Below are 14,485 nucleotides of genomic sequence, written 5' to 3' on the forward strand. Positions count from 1 at the left end.
AGATGAATCTTTTGTAAACATAAATGGGTAGAAAATGTAACGTTACCAACTAACTTATGATAACATGTCACCAATATATGGGCGGCTCTTAGCCATTTCCTATAACTACTGTCCAGGACACGGCAGCTAATGACACGCAGAGCACAAGAGCTTACACTTTATGTGACAGGATGGACGCAATTCCAACACTGAGTTCTGCTTTGAATTAACACTTTAGTTGTATGTACTTTGGTATATAAGAGTATGTAACTATGAGAAACATTGTGTTCAAGGGCATTTTAAGTGATAAGGCAGCGGGTATGCAATGGCCCCCACAGTGATAAGGCAGCAGGTATGCAGTGCCCCCCACAGTGATAAGGCAGCGGGTATGCAGTGCAGTGCCTCCCACAGTGGTAAGGCAGCGTGTATGCAGTGCCCCCCACAGTGACAAGGCAGCGGGTATACCGGTGGTGCCATCTTGCCTGTGATATAGTCAGAAAGATGGGGCATGCACAGAAGAGTCTCTGCACCACTGTCACTGGGTAATTATAGGTGAGCCACAGTCCTGTGTGTCTGGTGTGCGACACACCCTGCAGCCATGACAGCCCCTGTGCTATAGAGTCATACATTGTTATGTCGCTCACTCACCCTACTAGCATCAACATAATGCAGCCTGCAGGACTCGCCCGTGCTCTCATTCACCAAATCAAACTGGTGCCGGTACGCCACGCAGATCATGTTGTCATTTTCACCAGTCGGCCCGTCCACAAGGGTCATCACCACCGGAGGGTCCGACAGACAGATCTCCTGTAAGGACAGACACACTGTGACACGGGCGCCGGAGGAAGGGGGCAGCCGCCAGCCGGTTATACAGACAGCACCGGGCCCTCACCCTGATGTACTGGAACTCCTCCACCGGCGAGAAGCCGGCGCAACTGTTTTGCGCGTTGTGTTTCCGTGTGATGAGCAGAAGCTTGTTCCGGATCGCCACTATGATCCTCAGCTCCAGGCTGTGATGCGTGTTGATAGCGTACAAATGGCATCCTGTGCGGGGGAAGGGAACCGTGTTACAGAACAGGAAACAGCGTGCCGCGGCTGGGGCCGTGCAGGAGTAACTCGGCAATCTCCGATAGAAACTGGCCCCATCGTAGACAAACCCACCTACCTACAGAGGTGGTGTCACACAGGTGTCACTTCTGTCTCATTACTCAACTTATACAGGGGGAGATGTATCGAGCCTTGGAGACAAGTAAAGAACCAACCAATCAGCTCCTGGCATTTTTTAAAACACATGTAAAATGACACAGAGGAGCTGATTGGTGCTTTATCTCTCTCCAGTGCTTGGTACATCTCCCTCATAAAGAACTGAACCTTCATCACCCTTTATGGTTAAAAATCTTACACACTTAGGGGTCTATTTACTAAGCCTTGGATGGAGATAAAGTGCACGGTGATAAAGTACCAGCTAATCAACTCCTAACTGTCATTTTTCAAACACAGTCTGTGACATGGCAGTTAGGAGCTGATTGGCTGGTACTTTATCTCCACCCAAGACTTAGTAAATAGACCCCATTTATCAAGCCTTGGAGAGTGATAAATTACACGGTGATAAAGTACCAGCCAACCAATCAGCTCTTAACTGTAATTTTACAACCAAAGCCTGTAACATGACAGTTAGCAGCTGATTGGCTGGTACTTTATCAGCATATGGTTTATCACTCTCCAAAGCTTGATAAATGGGGGCCTATAATAGGTAACCTGTGCTCCATACCAGTTCCACCAATCCACCTATAACCACACCAACAACACTATGCCTCTAATATACTGGGCTCCCACATATTCTTCTCTTTCCGCTTCTCTACATGCCACCAGCAGTTTCCTGGGCCCCATGCATTGTAACCGATGTAGCGTGCCCAACATGGCTGCCACATCTGGTACTCTAGAATGAACAATACATAGTTCTGATGATCCCGCCTACAGTAGCATGTTTCTCTCCCACATTGTGGGGTCTATTCATGAAGCAGTGAAAAGAGTGGAGAAATGAGCCAATCAGCTGCTCCGTACAATTGTATAGTATGCAATTTATAAATGTTACTTCAATGCTGATTGGTTGCCATGGGCAACTTCTCCACTGGCTCACATCTCCACCCTTTTCACTGCTTCATGAATAGACCCCTATGTGTCATCAATTCCAGGCATTGCCTATTCCCCCCCCCCAGTGTAACCCTATGTACACTGGGGGGAATCCTTCGTGGGTAGCACAAATAATCCTTGGAGCTAACAATCCAAAATGGCTGCCACACCTCAGCGTCATGCTCATGATTTCTGTAAGTTATGCAGATCTAAGCCAGTATTACGGGGCTGATCCAGAGGGGGGCGCTACTGTTGCTGCTACTGGATCTCTGTGTACGCAGCGTCTGTGCGACAGTATGCAGATACGGCGAGAGGCGTCACGTGTAAACAGGCGCCTTCTGTCGGCTTCTCTGATTCGCTGCTGCGTCTGGAGATGCAGCACCAGATCATCTGTGTGAACATCGGACATCTGAGTAACCCAAATCACGATGCCGGAGCCACAGAGGCTGCATCCGACCCCAAACGCCAGCACCCTGTCAATCATGATGCAGCTTTTGGGGCACCACCAGCGATCTGCACATATACAGTGCGACTTCTCCGCATGTGCAGACCCTAAATCAGAGCTTCTCATACAAGGTCCTCAAGGCACCCCAACGGTCCAGGTTTAAAGTATATCCGTGCTTGGCTACAGGTGATTTAATTAGCACCTCAGTCAATTTGATTTAACCGTCTGTGCTGAGCAATGGATATACTTAAAAACTGGACCGTAGCGGTGCCTTGAGGAACGCCTTTGAGAACCTCTGCCACATACAGGAAATAAAAGGATCCAGGAAGTGACATGTGCAACAGAAAATGGAATCCCCAGCAAAGCACATGTATTTCCACATTCTTCAAAGTCATTTACATTAAAATGAATTAGAAACCGGATAGGGATTTACAGATCTATGAAGAGAGATTCTGCCCCCGGCTGGAGGAGAAAGGACGGGACACGTCGCTATCCACCTACCTTTTGTTTTTTCAAGTTTATTTTCCCTGCATTCATACTTGTTCCTTGGCACCTGCTTGTCTTCCAGACCCTTCTTAATGGTGCTCAGCCGGAAGACGTAGAGACGGGCGTCCTTCCCTGGGAACAGAACAGAGAGGGGACAAGTTAAGAGATGATTCGGGAAACGTGGGACACACAGAATTATGTTCTCCTGAGTTACCAGCAGGCCAGGTTTTCCTGCTTTCCCCACAGGGAAGGGCCACAAAGCCTGGGCTACACATTGGGGGTCATTCCGAGTTGTTCGCTCGGTAAAAATCTTCGCATCGCAGCGATTTTCCGCTTAATGCGCATGCGCAATGTCCGCACTGCGACTGCGCCAAGTAAATTTGCTATGCAGTTAGGAATTTTACTCACGGCATTTTCATCGTTCTGGCGATCGTAATGTGATTGACAGGAAATGGGTGTTACTGGGCGGAAACAGGCCGTTTTATGGGCGTGTGGGAAAAAACGCTACCGTTTCCGGAAAAAACGCAGGAGTGGCCGGAGAAACGGGGGAGTGTCTGGGCGAACGCTGGGTGTGTTTGTGAGGTCAAACCAGGAACGACAAGCACTGAACTGATCGCAGATGCCGAGTAAGTCTGGAGCTACTCAGAAACTGCTACGAGGTGTGTAATCGCAATATTGCTAATACATCGTTCGCAATTTTAAGATGCTAAGATTCACTCCCAGTAGGCGGCGGCTTAGCGTGAGCAAATCTGCTAAAATCCGCTTGCGAGCGAACAACTCGGAATGACCTCCTTTGTTGTACAGAGAAAGAACTTCTGATAACTATTATCATTTACACTTTATGGAAATGTTTCAAACAGATCCATCTGAGTACATATCAGACCTAATGGGCAACGAGTAACTGCAGCTTAATCTTATAATGCAAACCCCTACCCACAAGAATCATTATACAAGATGCCAGGGCGAACGTGAATACATAGCTCTCATATATCAGAAATGTGATATTAGATCATGTTGTCCCTGACTAACAGCATTACACAGTCTGTGCGAGCCGCGAGCAAGAGGAGGAGAAACATATATACGCATTTGGCCCGTTTATAGCCCTGATAACCTCAGGCCATGGCCCACATGCAACAGAAGCGTGAGATTTGCAAATCGAGGAGATATTGGGGGTCATTCCGAGTTGATCGCTAGCTGTCGATTTTCGCAGCGCAGCGATCAGGTGAAAAAAATGGCATTTCTGCACACGCGTATGCCCCGCAATGCGCACGTGCGATGTACGGGTACAAAGCTCTTTGTGGTTGTGCTCAGGTTCAAGCGAAGTTTTCCTTCGAACTGGCGGCCGCAAGAAGATTGACAAGAAGGGGGCGTTACTGGGTGTCAACTGACCGTTTTGAGGGAGTGTTTGCAAAAACGCAGGCGTGTCTGAAAAAACACAGGCGTGTCTGGGCGTTCGCTATGACGTCAAATCCGGACAGGAATAGGCTGAAGTGATCGCAAGCGCTGAGTAGGGTCAGAGCTACTCTGAAAATGCACAAACTGTTTTTGCAGAGCTCGGCTGCACATGCGTTCGCACTTCTGCTAAGCTAAAATACACTCCCCAGTGGGCGGCGGCATAGCGTTTGCATGGCTGCTAAAACTAGCTAGCGAGCGATCAACTCGGAATGACCCCCATTGGCCGTTCAGCACTAATTATAGGGGCCTATGTATTAAGCTTTAGAGAGAGATAAAGTACAAACCAATCAGCTCTAACTGTCATGTCACAGGCTGTGTTTGAAAAATGACAGGAGCTGATTGGCTGGTACTTTATCTCCGTACACTTTCTCTCTCTCCAAGGCTTAGTACATAAGACTCCTTAGGGGTACTTAGGGGGTGATTCAGATCTGATCGCTGCTGCGCATTTTCGCTCAGCGGACGATCAGGTCATAACAGCGCATGAGTACGCACCACAATTCGCACGCTCCTCGGACAACAACGGGCATCGCCGGTCAGCGACGGGATGGTGTGATAAATTCGTTTGCACAGTTGTCCGCAAGGTGATTGACAGGAGGAAGCCGTTTTCAGGGAGTGTCCGGGAAAACGCAGGCGCGCCCAAGCGTTTTCAGGGAGTGTGTCGGACGTCAAGTCCGGCCATGATCAGCAGGATTCTATTGCACTGGAAGAGTAAGTCCTGAGCTGCGCACACAGAATTTTAGCAGCTTGGCGGACACATAGGAACGCACACCTGCACGGCGAATATACACTCCCCCCTGTAGGCGGCGACTATCTGATCGCAGGACAGCAAAAAAAATGCAGCCCAGCGATCAGATCTGAATTATCCCCTTATTCTCCATTCACTTTATCCCTCTCCAAATATCGCAATCTGTTACAATTGGGCCCCTGTCTGTTCCAATACTCTACCACCTGTGCTGGGACGCTGCGCCCCCTATGTACGACCCTTTCTGTCATACACATCATGCACCGTTACAGTTGCTCCTCCTTCCACATTCTAGGCCTGCGTCAGAGATGTCGCTGCTATGCCAGCTCTAGCGCCTGTTGACGCAGTTGCAGGTGCTATAATACTCACATGCTATTCTCCACTTTCCCCTTGTGTACCAGCGTGCGCCGGAATGTGCCAGCCTTAAGATGCCCACTTTCTGCATCCCTGTACGCTGTAACACCCCCGGTGGCTACAGACAGTCCACCATCAGCGCACCACCTCGTTCCCAACCTGCACTTGCACCTGCGCACTCTGTCTCTGTCTGATCATGGCCTCCCTGGCAGCGCCAGTGTGTCGGAGAACGCCACCCGCTTACAATGACACTACATTACACACCCGCGTAGCAGACTGTTGTTGCGCTCCTCTCAGACACTGCCCTGAAACAGCCATTGCTTTGTTTCTGGTGTTCCAGTTACCGGCACTTCTGTACATACACTCAGGGTGACGTATGCGCCGTAGTGGATTCCAGAATATTTTGCGCAGTCATGGTAGATAATAATTGCTCAACTGCGCAAACATCTGCACAGCGTGTGGACGGCGTTCATCTCTGAATCACGCCCTCTGTAACTTATTTATATCCTCCTGGAGATTATAACTCCAGCGTTGAATCCTGTATTGTAGGTGGGGTCTCAGCATTAACCTACTGTATATAGTGGCGCCAGCAGCTCTGTCTGCCACTAATTCCTCTCTGTCTGTAACCCGGCATTGGGCTGAACCTCCCCAAAAGCAATATCTGCATTATGCACATTATACTCCAAGCAATGAAAGGCGGACACTGTAATGTGCTACAAGAATTAAGAGGGACGGTTTTTACAGAGGATAAACAGGAGAGGTGGACTGGCCCCCTACAATATATACCATAGGGACCTCCTGGTAACTGAGCGCTCAATTCACATGAATATAGATGACCCAATATAGGGGCGCTCATTAATTAGGGCCTCTCTTAGCAGAAGCACAAGGGAGCAGAGGATGGCTTATCATATAATTGCAAATGTGTTTGACTTCTGCATTTCATCTCCATATAGAATAGCGGCTTTCTTACTGGTGGACAGCAGTGTGCTGGGGGAATATCTGTGCTTCTGTCCTAGCTAACCCTTTCCTTTCCAGCAGTGTGCTGGGGGATTGATGGTGCTTCTATCCTAGCTAACCCCTTCCTCTCCAGCAGTGTGCTGGGGGATTGTCTGTGCTTCTGTCCTAGCTAACCCTTTCCTTTCCAGCAGTGTGCTGGGGAATTGTCTGTGCTTCTGTCCTAGCTAACCCTTTCCTTTCCAGCAGTGTGCTGGGGAATTGTCTGTGCTTCTGTCCTAGCTAACCCTTTCCTTTCCAGCAGTGTGCTGGGGAATTGTCTGTGCTTCTGTCCTAGTTAACCCTTTCCTTTCCAGCAGTGTGCTGGGGAATTGTCTGTGCTTCTGTTCTAGCTAACCCCTTCCTCTCCAGCAGTGTGCTGGGGGTTTATCTGTGCTTTTGTCCTAGTTAACCCCTTCCTTTACAGTTATGTGCTGGTGGATTGTGTGTGGTTCTGTGCTAGCTAACCCCTTCCTTTCCAGCAGCGTGCTGGGGGAATATCTGTGCTTCTGTCCTAGCTAACCCCTTCCTCTCCAGCAGTGTTCTGGGGGATTGTCCGTGCTTCTGTGCTAGCTAACTCCTTCCTCTCCAGCAGTGTGCTGGGGGAATATCTGTGCTTCTGTCCTAGCTAACCCCTTCCTTTCCAGCAGTGTGCTGGGGGATTGTCTGTGCTTTTATCCTAGCTAACCCCTTCCTCTCCAGCAGTGTGCTTGGGGATTGTCTGTACTTCTGTCCTAGTTAACCCCTTCCTTTCCAGCAGTGTGCTGGGGGATTGTCTGTGCTTCTGTCCTATGTAACCCCTTCCTTTCCAGCAGTGTGCTGGGGGATTGCCTGTGTTTCAGTCCTAGCTAACCCCTTCCTTTCCAGCAGTGTGCTGGGGATTGTCCGTGCTTCTGTGCTAGCTAACCCCTTCCTCTTCAGCAGTGTGCTTGGGGAATATCTGTGCTTCTGTCCTAGCTAACCCCTTCCTTTCCAGCAGTGTGCTGGGGGATTGATGGTGCTTCTATCCTAGCTAACCCCTTCCTCTCCAGCAGTGTGCTTGGAGATTGTCTGTACTTCTGTCCTAGTTAACCCTTTCCTTTCCAGCAGTGTGCTGGGGGATTGTCTGTGCTTCTGTCCTACGTAACCCCTTCCTTTCCAGCAGTGTGCTGGGGAATTGTCTGTGTTTCAGTTCTAGCTAACCCCTTCCTTTCCAGCAGTGTGCTAGGGGATTGTCTGTGCTTCTGACCTAGCTAACCCCTTCCTTTCCAGCAGTGTGCTGGGGGACTGTCTGTGATTCTGTCCTAGATAACCCCTTCCTTTCCAGCAGTGTGCTAGGGCAGAGGTTCCCAAACTGTGTGCCGTGGCTCCCTGGTGTGCCTCGGGACACTTGCAGGGGTGCCCTGGGTTGATGGTCCAGGACCAATTCAAATTATTCATGGTCAATATAATAGGCAAAACCAGTGCTGGTGGCTGCCAGTCATAAAATATGTGGTCAAACAGAAGCAAATCTTGTCCCTCACCACACAACTGACCCTAAGGATGACATATAAACGCGATCTACTTAATGAAATATTTCTTTCTAAATTTCTCAATAAGAAATTTTTGGCCTAGGGGTGCCGGGAAAAAAATTCGGATATTCTAGGGCGCCGTGATTCAAAAAAGTTTGGAATCCACTGTGCTAGGGGATTGTCTGTGCTTCTGATCTAGCTAACCCCTTGGTTTCCAGCAGTGTGCTGGGGGACTGTCTGTGATTCTGTCTTAGATAACCCCTTCCTTTCCAGCAGTGTGCTAGGGGATTGTCTGTGCTTCTGATCTAGCTAACCCCTTCCTTTCCAGCAGTGTGCTGGGGGATTGTCTATGCTTCTGTCCTAGCTAACCCCTTCCTTTCCAGCAGTGTGCAGGGGGTCTGTCTGTGCTTCTGTCCTAGCTAACCCCTTCCTTTCCAGCAGTGTACTGGGGGAATGTCTGTGCTTCAGATCTAGCTAAGCCCTTCCTTCCCAGCAGTGTGCTGGGGTAATGTCTGTGCTTCTGATTTAGCTAACCCCTTCCTTTCCAGCAGTGTGCTGAGGGAATGTCTGTGCTTCTGTCCTAGCTAACCCCTTCCTCTCTCCAGCAGTGTGCTGGGAGATTGTCAGTGCTTCTGTCCTAGCTCACACATTCCTTTCCAGAACTTATACGCTGATGTGAGCTACTTCAATTTTGTGTGTGTACATATATCGGCTGATATCAAAGGACATAACGTCCCAAAGTCGGCTGTTTTTGTGGACTATCAGGCTTTTCCCCATATGTTTTGACGATGAATGCATTTGCATGGAAAAGGCTATTTCTGCAGCAGGGTACATTGTGTTCCACAGGGAAACATCGGGGTGTAGAGTGGATCTTGATCCAGAGGCACCAACAGGCTAAAGCTTTAGGCTGTCCCAGGATGATTTGGGGCCTCCTCTATAACCCCGCTTCCAGGCACTGTGAGCTCAGTTTCAAGTTGGTGCCTGCATCAGCAGGTCACTTAACGGGGGCTGCACTGGAAAGCCCTGAAAAGCTTTCTAAGAAGACTTCAAGGGCCGCAGTGCTGATATGTCAGTGTAACATTCAGTGCTGCGGCTCCATCACCTCCCAAGCGGCGTCGCATACTGCTGCGGCCTGTTCCCGGGTACTTGTGGTGGAGATGCTCCGGCTTTAGGCACACGGTCGCAGATGCTCTCCTGGTTTGCGGGGCTGCTACGGGGAGGAGGTAAGAGGGTCCACCAGGCGGGTCCCGCCATTAAATAGTGTTCCTGTCGTGGTCTAAGGAGACGGATCACTACGCTGGCGTGGACACTGTCACCGAGCAGGGACCCCACTAGACCACCGGGGCGTATTGAGTACAGGTCGGGTGTACTAACACCCCAGTTAATAAGACTCACAGTACCAGGGGTGGAAGTCCAGCATAGGGGAGGTGGTGCTTGACCTGTAGCCCCTCCCCCGGCTCAGGGCACCATCTACTGCAGATCTTTCCACCCTGGAGCTGCCTCACACTCTCCCTCACTCCCTAACTGAGACGCTGGACGCCATCTTCTAAGCATAGCTGCGGCTGGTCTCCGGGACTGCAGGGCAAGGTCTCCCTTGTAAAGCAGTCTGTATACAGCGCTGTGACTTTACAAACACTCGAGTATTCTACATGTCTTTAGACAGCGTTAGTTAAGAACGAGTGTACCTTTTACAGGTTAATTGTACGAGCATTCTGATATATACCTCCGGTCTAGGACCGCGCTGTGTTATATATATATATATCTGTACATATACTAGTCCAGTGCAGTTTTATTGTCATAATCATTATCTGCATTGCCTGTGACCTGTGACTGTGTGTGCCTGTATCTGCTGTGTGGTTTCACTTTCAGTGTTTGCCAGATATATCTATCACTATATTCTGTACCCCAAGGGACTGGGCGAGTCTGGGTCATATATATATAGTGCGTCACAGTATTTACCCATTACGTGTATTCTACTGTATACTCAGTCACATAATACCGGATTTATTTGCAGGTGTTGTGTACTGTGTATTCAGTCTCATACTAACTGATTTATTCACAGGTATTGTACTCTGTCTGGCTTTATCGTACTAAACCGCTCTGTTGTTGCATTTGTGTACAATGTCTAACAGGAAGGGCAATAAATCTGTGGACGCTCCAGCATCATGCAGAGCATGCACAAAAGATTTACCAGAGGGGGAAGCTGTGTATGATGGTCTGTGTACTGTGTGTCCTACATCTCCCAGTCAGTCCGCAGCTACTGTAATCAATCAGGAGCCACCCTGGACTGCGTTCACAAACCTCATTTTGCATTAAATAGATGCTGTTCTTATAGTTAGAAAAGCAGCTTTGTAAGGTTTTTTTTTTTTTAAAAGGTTGAAATATTTTTCAGCTTTTTTAAATTATTTAATTTACAAGTGGAACTGAGAGCACAAAGCGTGCGCATATCTAGAGCGACTGGCCTGTCATAGCTAACCCTTCCTGCTCTCAGTTGACCTGGGTTTTATTATTTTGCTAAACTGTGGTGATATAAGAAATCTCCCTTAACGCCGGAGAAAGGGACATATGAAAAATAAGCCCCTCTGTCGTATACCTGATTACGTGCCTGAGAGAGACAAGCCGCATGCAATCACTGCGAGCAGAAGCCGTGACTCACGTGACTAGAACCAGACCTCGGCTAATATATGTTGGGCCTTGACAACACTAATTGCCATCTCCTGGAATCCAGCAACGCCAGCCAATTAAATGTACTCAGCTGCTACGAAAGAGAGCTGAATTATCTGCTTCAATAATTACACAGAGGACCAACTGCAACCGACAAAATCATTCACCCCGCGCACGTTCTAGGTTGAAAACCGTGTTGTTTCCCTGGTAAAGTCGCCATGACACCAAATATGTCTGACCAATCCTCTTTACTTCCTTCTGCAAACTCATTATCTTCTTGTGTAGATGTCGGTGCCTCCAAATGTGCATCTATGCGTAGCATCACATATATGGGGCCAGCCTTCCCCACCCCCCAGCTCCAACAAGTGCGCACAATTTCCGGTTCTCAGGCCGCAAAGTAGAGAAGGTACTTCTCTACTATCTGTGCCAGTGTGTAAAGCTTAGGGGGAGATTTATCAAAGTTTGGAGAGAGATAAAGTACCAACCAATCAGCATTTAACTGCCATGTTGCATGCTGCGTCTAAAAAATGACAGTTAGGAGCTGGTTGGTTGGTACTTTAATTAATATCCCTCTTAGTACTTATAAGCCTCTCTACGCACAGAACGTCACTGTATCAAACTTCCAAAACTTTTTTTTAAACTGTTTACAACGAATGTGCAAGAGACACATACATGTTATATGTTAATATGAAGTCAAAAGCCTTACTTATATCAAGACATATCTTTGTGTAACACCCTATAGTGCAGGCCTTTAAATGTCCACACTACAGCCGGCAACACAAATGTCTTTATCCCCTGTTGTGTCCTTCAAGGATAAGTGACGTGAGTAGGGAAAATGCTTCCTCCACTGTCCCTTCTGTCACATATCTTCAGTTCTGACAAGTTCAGATTTCTATATGTGTAACTGATAATATCACCTTTAGGACCTTTGTAGTTCAGATTGGCTTGTCCTGTGGAAAATAAGAATTTACTTACCGATAATTCTATTTCTCGTAGTCCGTAGTGGATGCTGGGAACTCCGTAAGGACCATGGGGAATAGCGGCTCCGCAGGAGACTGGGCACAAAAAGAAAGCTTTAGGACTACCTGGTGTGCACTGGCTCCTCCCCCTATGACCCTCCTCCAAGCCTCAGTTAGGATACTGTGCCCGGACGAGCGTACACAATAAGGAAGGATTTTGAATCCCGGGTAAGACTCATACCAGCCACACCAATCACACCGTACAACTTGTGATATGAAACCCAGTTAACAGCATGATAACAGAGGAGCCTCTGAATAGATGGCTCACAACAAGAACCCCATTAGTTAAAAATAACTATGTACAAGTATTGCAGACAATCCGCACTTGGGATGGGCGTCCAGCATCCACTACGGACTACGAGAAATAGAATTATCGGTAAGTAAATTCTTATTTTCTCTGACGTCCTAGTGGATGCTGGGAACTCCGTAAGGACCATGGGGATTATACCAAAGCTCCCAAACGGGCGGGAGAGTGCGGATGACTCTGCAGCACCGAATGAGAGAACTCCAGGTCCTCCTCAGCCAGGGTATCAAATTCATAGAATTTTGCAAACGTGTTTGCCCCTGACCAAGTAGCTGCTCGGCAAAGTTGTAAAGCCGAGACCCCTCGGGCAGCCGCCCAAGATGAGCCCACCGTCCTTGTGGAATGGGCTTTTATTGATTTAGGCTGCGGTAATCCTACCGCAGAATGCGCCAGCAGAATAGTGCTACAAATCCAGCGCGCAATAGACTGCTTAGAAGCAGGAGCACCCAGCTTGTTGGGTGCCATCAGGATAAACAGCGAGTCAGTTTTCCTGACTCCAGCCGTCCTGGAAAAATAAAATTTTCAGGGCCCTGACTACGTCCAGCAACTTGGAATCCTCCAAGTCCCTAGTAGCCGCAGGCACCACAATAGGTTGGTTCAAGTGAAAACCTGAGACCACCTTCGGGAGAAACTGAGGACGAGTCCTCAACTCTGCCTTATCCATATAGAAAATCAGATAAGGGCTTTTACATGACAAAGCCGCCAATTCTGACACACGCCTGGCCAAGGCCAAGGCCAACAGCATGACCACTTTCCACGCGAGATACTTTAGCTCCATGGTTTTAAGTGGCTCAACCAATGCGACTTTAGGAAATCCAACACCACGTTGAGATCCAAAAAGTGCCACAGGAGGCACAAAAGGAGGCTGGATATGTAGTGTAGTACTCCTTTAACCAAAGTCTGAACTTCAGGCAGTGAAGCCAGCTCTTTCTGGAAGAAAATCGACAGAGCCGAAATCTGGACCTTGATGGACCCCAATTTGAGGCCCAAACGTCACCCCTGCTTGCAGGAAGTGCAGGAATCGACATAGTTGAAATTCCTCCGTCGGGGCCTTCATGGCCTCCCACCAAGCAACAAATTTTCGCCAAACGCGGCGATAATGTCTTGCGGTGACATCCTTCCTGGCTATGATCAGGGTAGGGATGACTTCCTTCGGAATACCCTTTTCCTTTAGGATCCGGTGTTCTACCGCCATGCCGTCAAACGCAGCCGCGGTAAGTCTTGGAACAGACAGGGTCCCTGCTGCAGCAGGTCTTGTCTGAGCGGCAGAGGCCAAGGGTCCTCTGCCAGCATCTCTTGAAGTTCCGGGTACCAAGCTCTTCATGGCCAATCCGGAACCCCGAGTATGGTTTTCACTCCTCGCCTTCTTATTATTCTCAGTACCTTGGGTATGAGAGGTAGAGGAGGAGACACATAAACCGACTGGTACACCCACGGTGTCACTAGAGCGTCCCCAGCGATCGCCTGAGGGTCCCTTGACCTGGCGCAATATCTTTTCAACTTCTTGTATAGGCGGGACGCCATCATGTCCACCCGTGGTCATTCCCAATGGTTTACCCGCATTTGGAAAACTTCTGGATGAAGTCCCCATTTTCCTGGGTGTAGGTCGCCCATCGGAGAATCCTTGTGGCTTCTGCCATCGCCATCCTGCTTCTTGTGCCGCCCTGTCTGTTTACATGGGCGACCACCGTGATGTCGTCTGATTGGATCAGTACCGGCTGGTTCTGAAGCAGGGGCCTTGCTTGGCTTAGGGCATTGTAAATGGCCCTTAGCTGCAGAATATTTATGTGAAGCGAAATCTCCTTGGAAATTTCTTCCCTGTGTGACTGCACCCCAGCCCCGAAGGCTGGCATCCGTGGTCACCATGACCCAGTCCTGTATTCCGAATCTGCGGCCCTCTAGTAGATGAGCCCTCTGCAGCCACCACAGCAGCGACACCCTGTTTCTTGCTGACAGGGTTATCCGCTGTTGTATCTGTAGATGGGACCCGGACCATTAGTCCCACAGGTCCCACTGGAACGTCCTTGCGTGGAGTCTTCCGAATGGAATTATGCTTCGTACGAAGCTACCATTTTTCCCAGGACTCGTGTGCATTGATGTACCGACACCTGTCCTGGTTTTAGGATGTCTCTGACTAGAGATGACAACTCCTCGGCTTTTTCCACTGGAAGAAACACTCTTTTCTGGTCTGCGTTCAGAAAACATTTCCAGGAACAGAAGACGTGTCGTCGGGACCAGCTGTGACTTTGGAATATTGAGAATCCAGTCGTGCTGTTGTAGCACTTCCCGAGAGAGTGCTACCCCCACTACCAACTGTTCTTTGGACCTCGCCTTTATCAGGAGATCGTCCAAGTACGGGATAATAAAAACTTCCTTCTTGCGAAGGAGTATCATCACTTCGGCCATTACCTAGGTAAAGAC

General features: G+C 48.9%; 1 protein-coding gene across 4 annotated transcripts in view; it reads right to left on the reverse strand.

Moving 5' to 3' along the window:
• The window catches only part of GARNL3 (GTPase activating Rap/RanGAP domain like 3), a 429,083-nt gene that overhangs the window by 28,177 nt on the left and 386,421 nt on the right, over positions 1 to 14,485 (reverse strand). For all 4 annotated transcript variants that reach the window (XM_063935955.1, XM_063935954.1, XM_063935953.1 and 1 more), the window contains 3 exons: positions 3,059 to 3,175; positions 872 to 1,023; positions 628 to 786 (listed from right to left, as the gene is read on the reverse strand). In XM_063935955.1, the coding sequence (XP_063792025.1) occupies positions 628 to 786; positions 872 to 1,023; positions 3,059 to 3,175 (428 nt within the window). The remainder of the gene's footprint in view (positions 1 to 627; positions 787 to 871; positions 1,024 to 3,058; positions 3,176 to 14,485) is intronic.

This window comes from Pseudophryne corroboree, chromosome 8, assembly GCF_028390025.1.
Source record: "Pseudophryne corroboree isolate aPseCor3 chromosome 8, aPseCor3.hap2, whole genome shotgun sequence".
In the NCBI taxonomy this organism is placed as follows: domain Eukaryota; kingdom Metazoa; phylum Chordata; class Amphibia; order Anura; family Myobatrachidae; genus Pseudophryne; species Pseudophryne corroboree.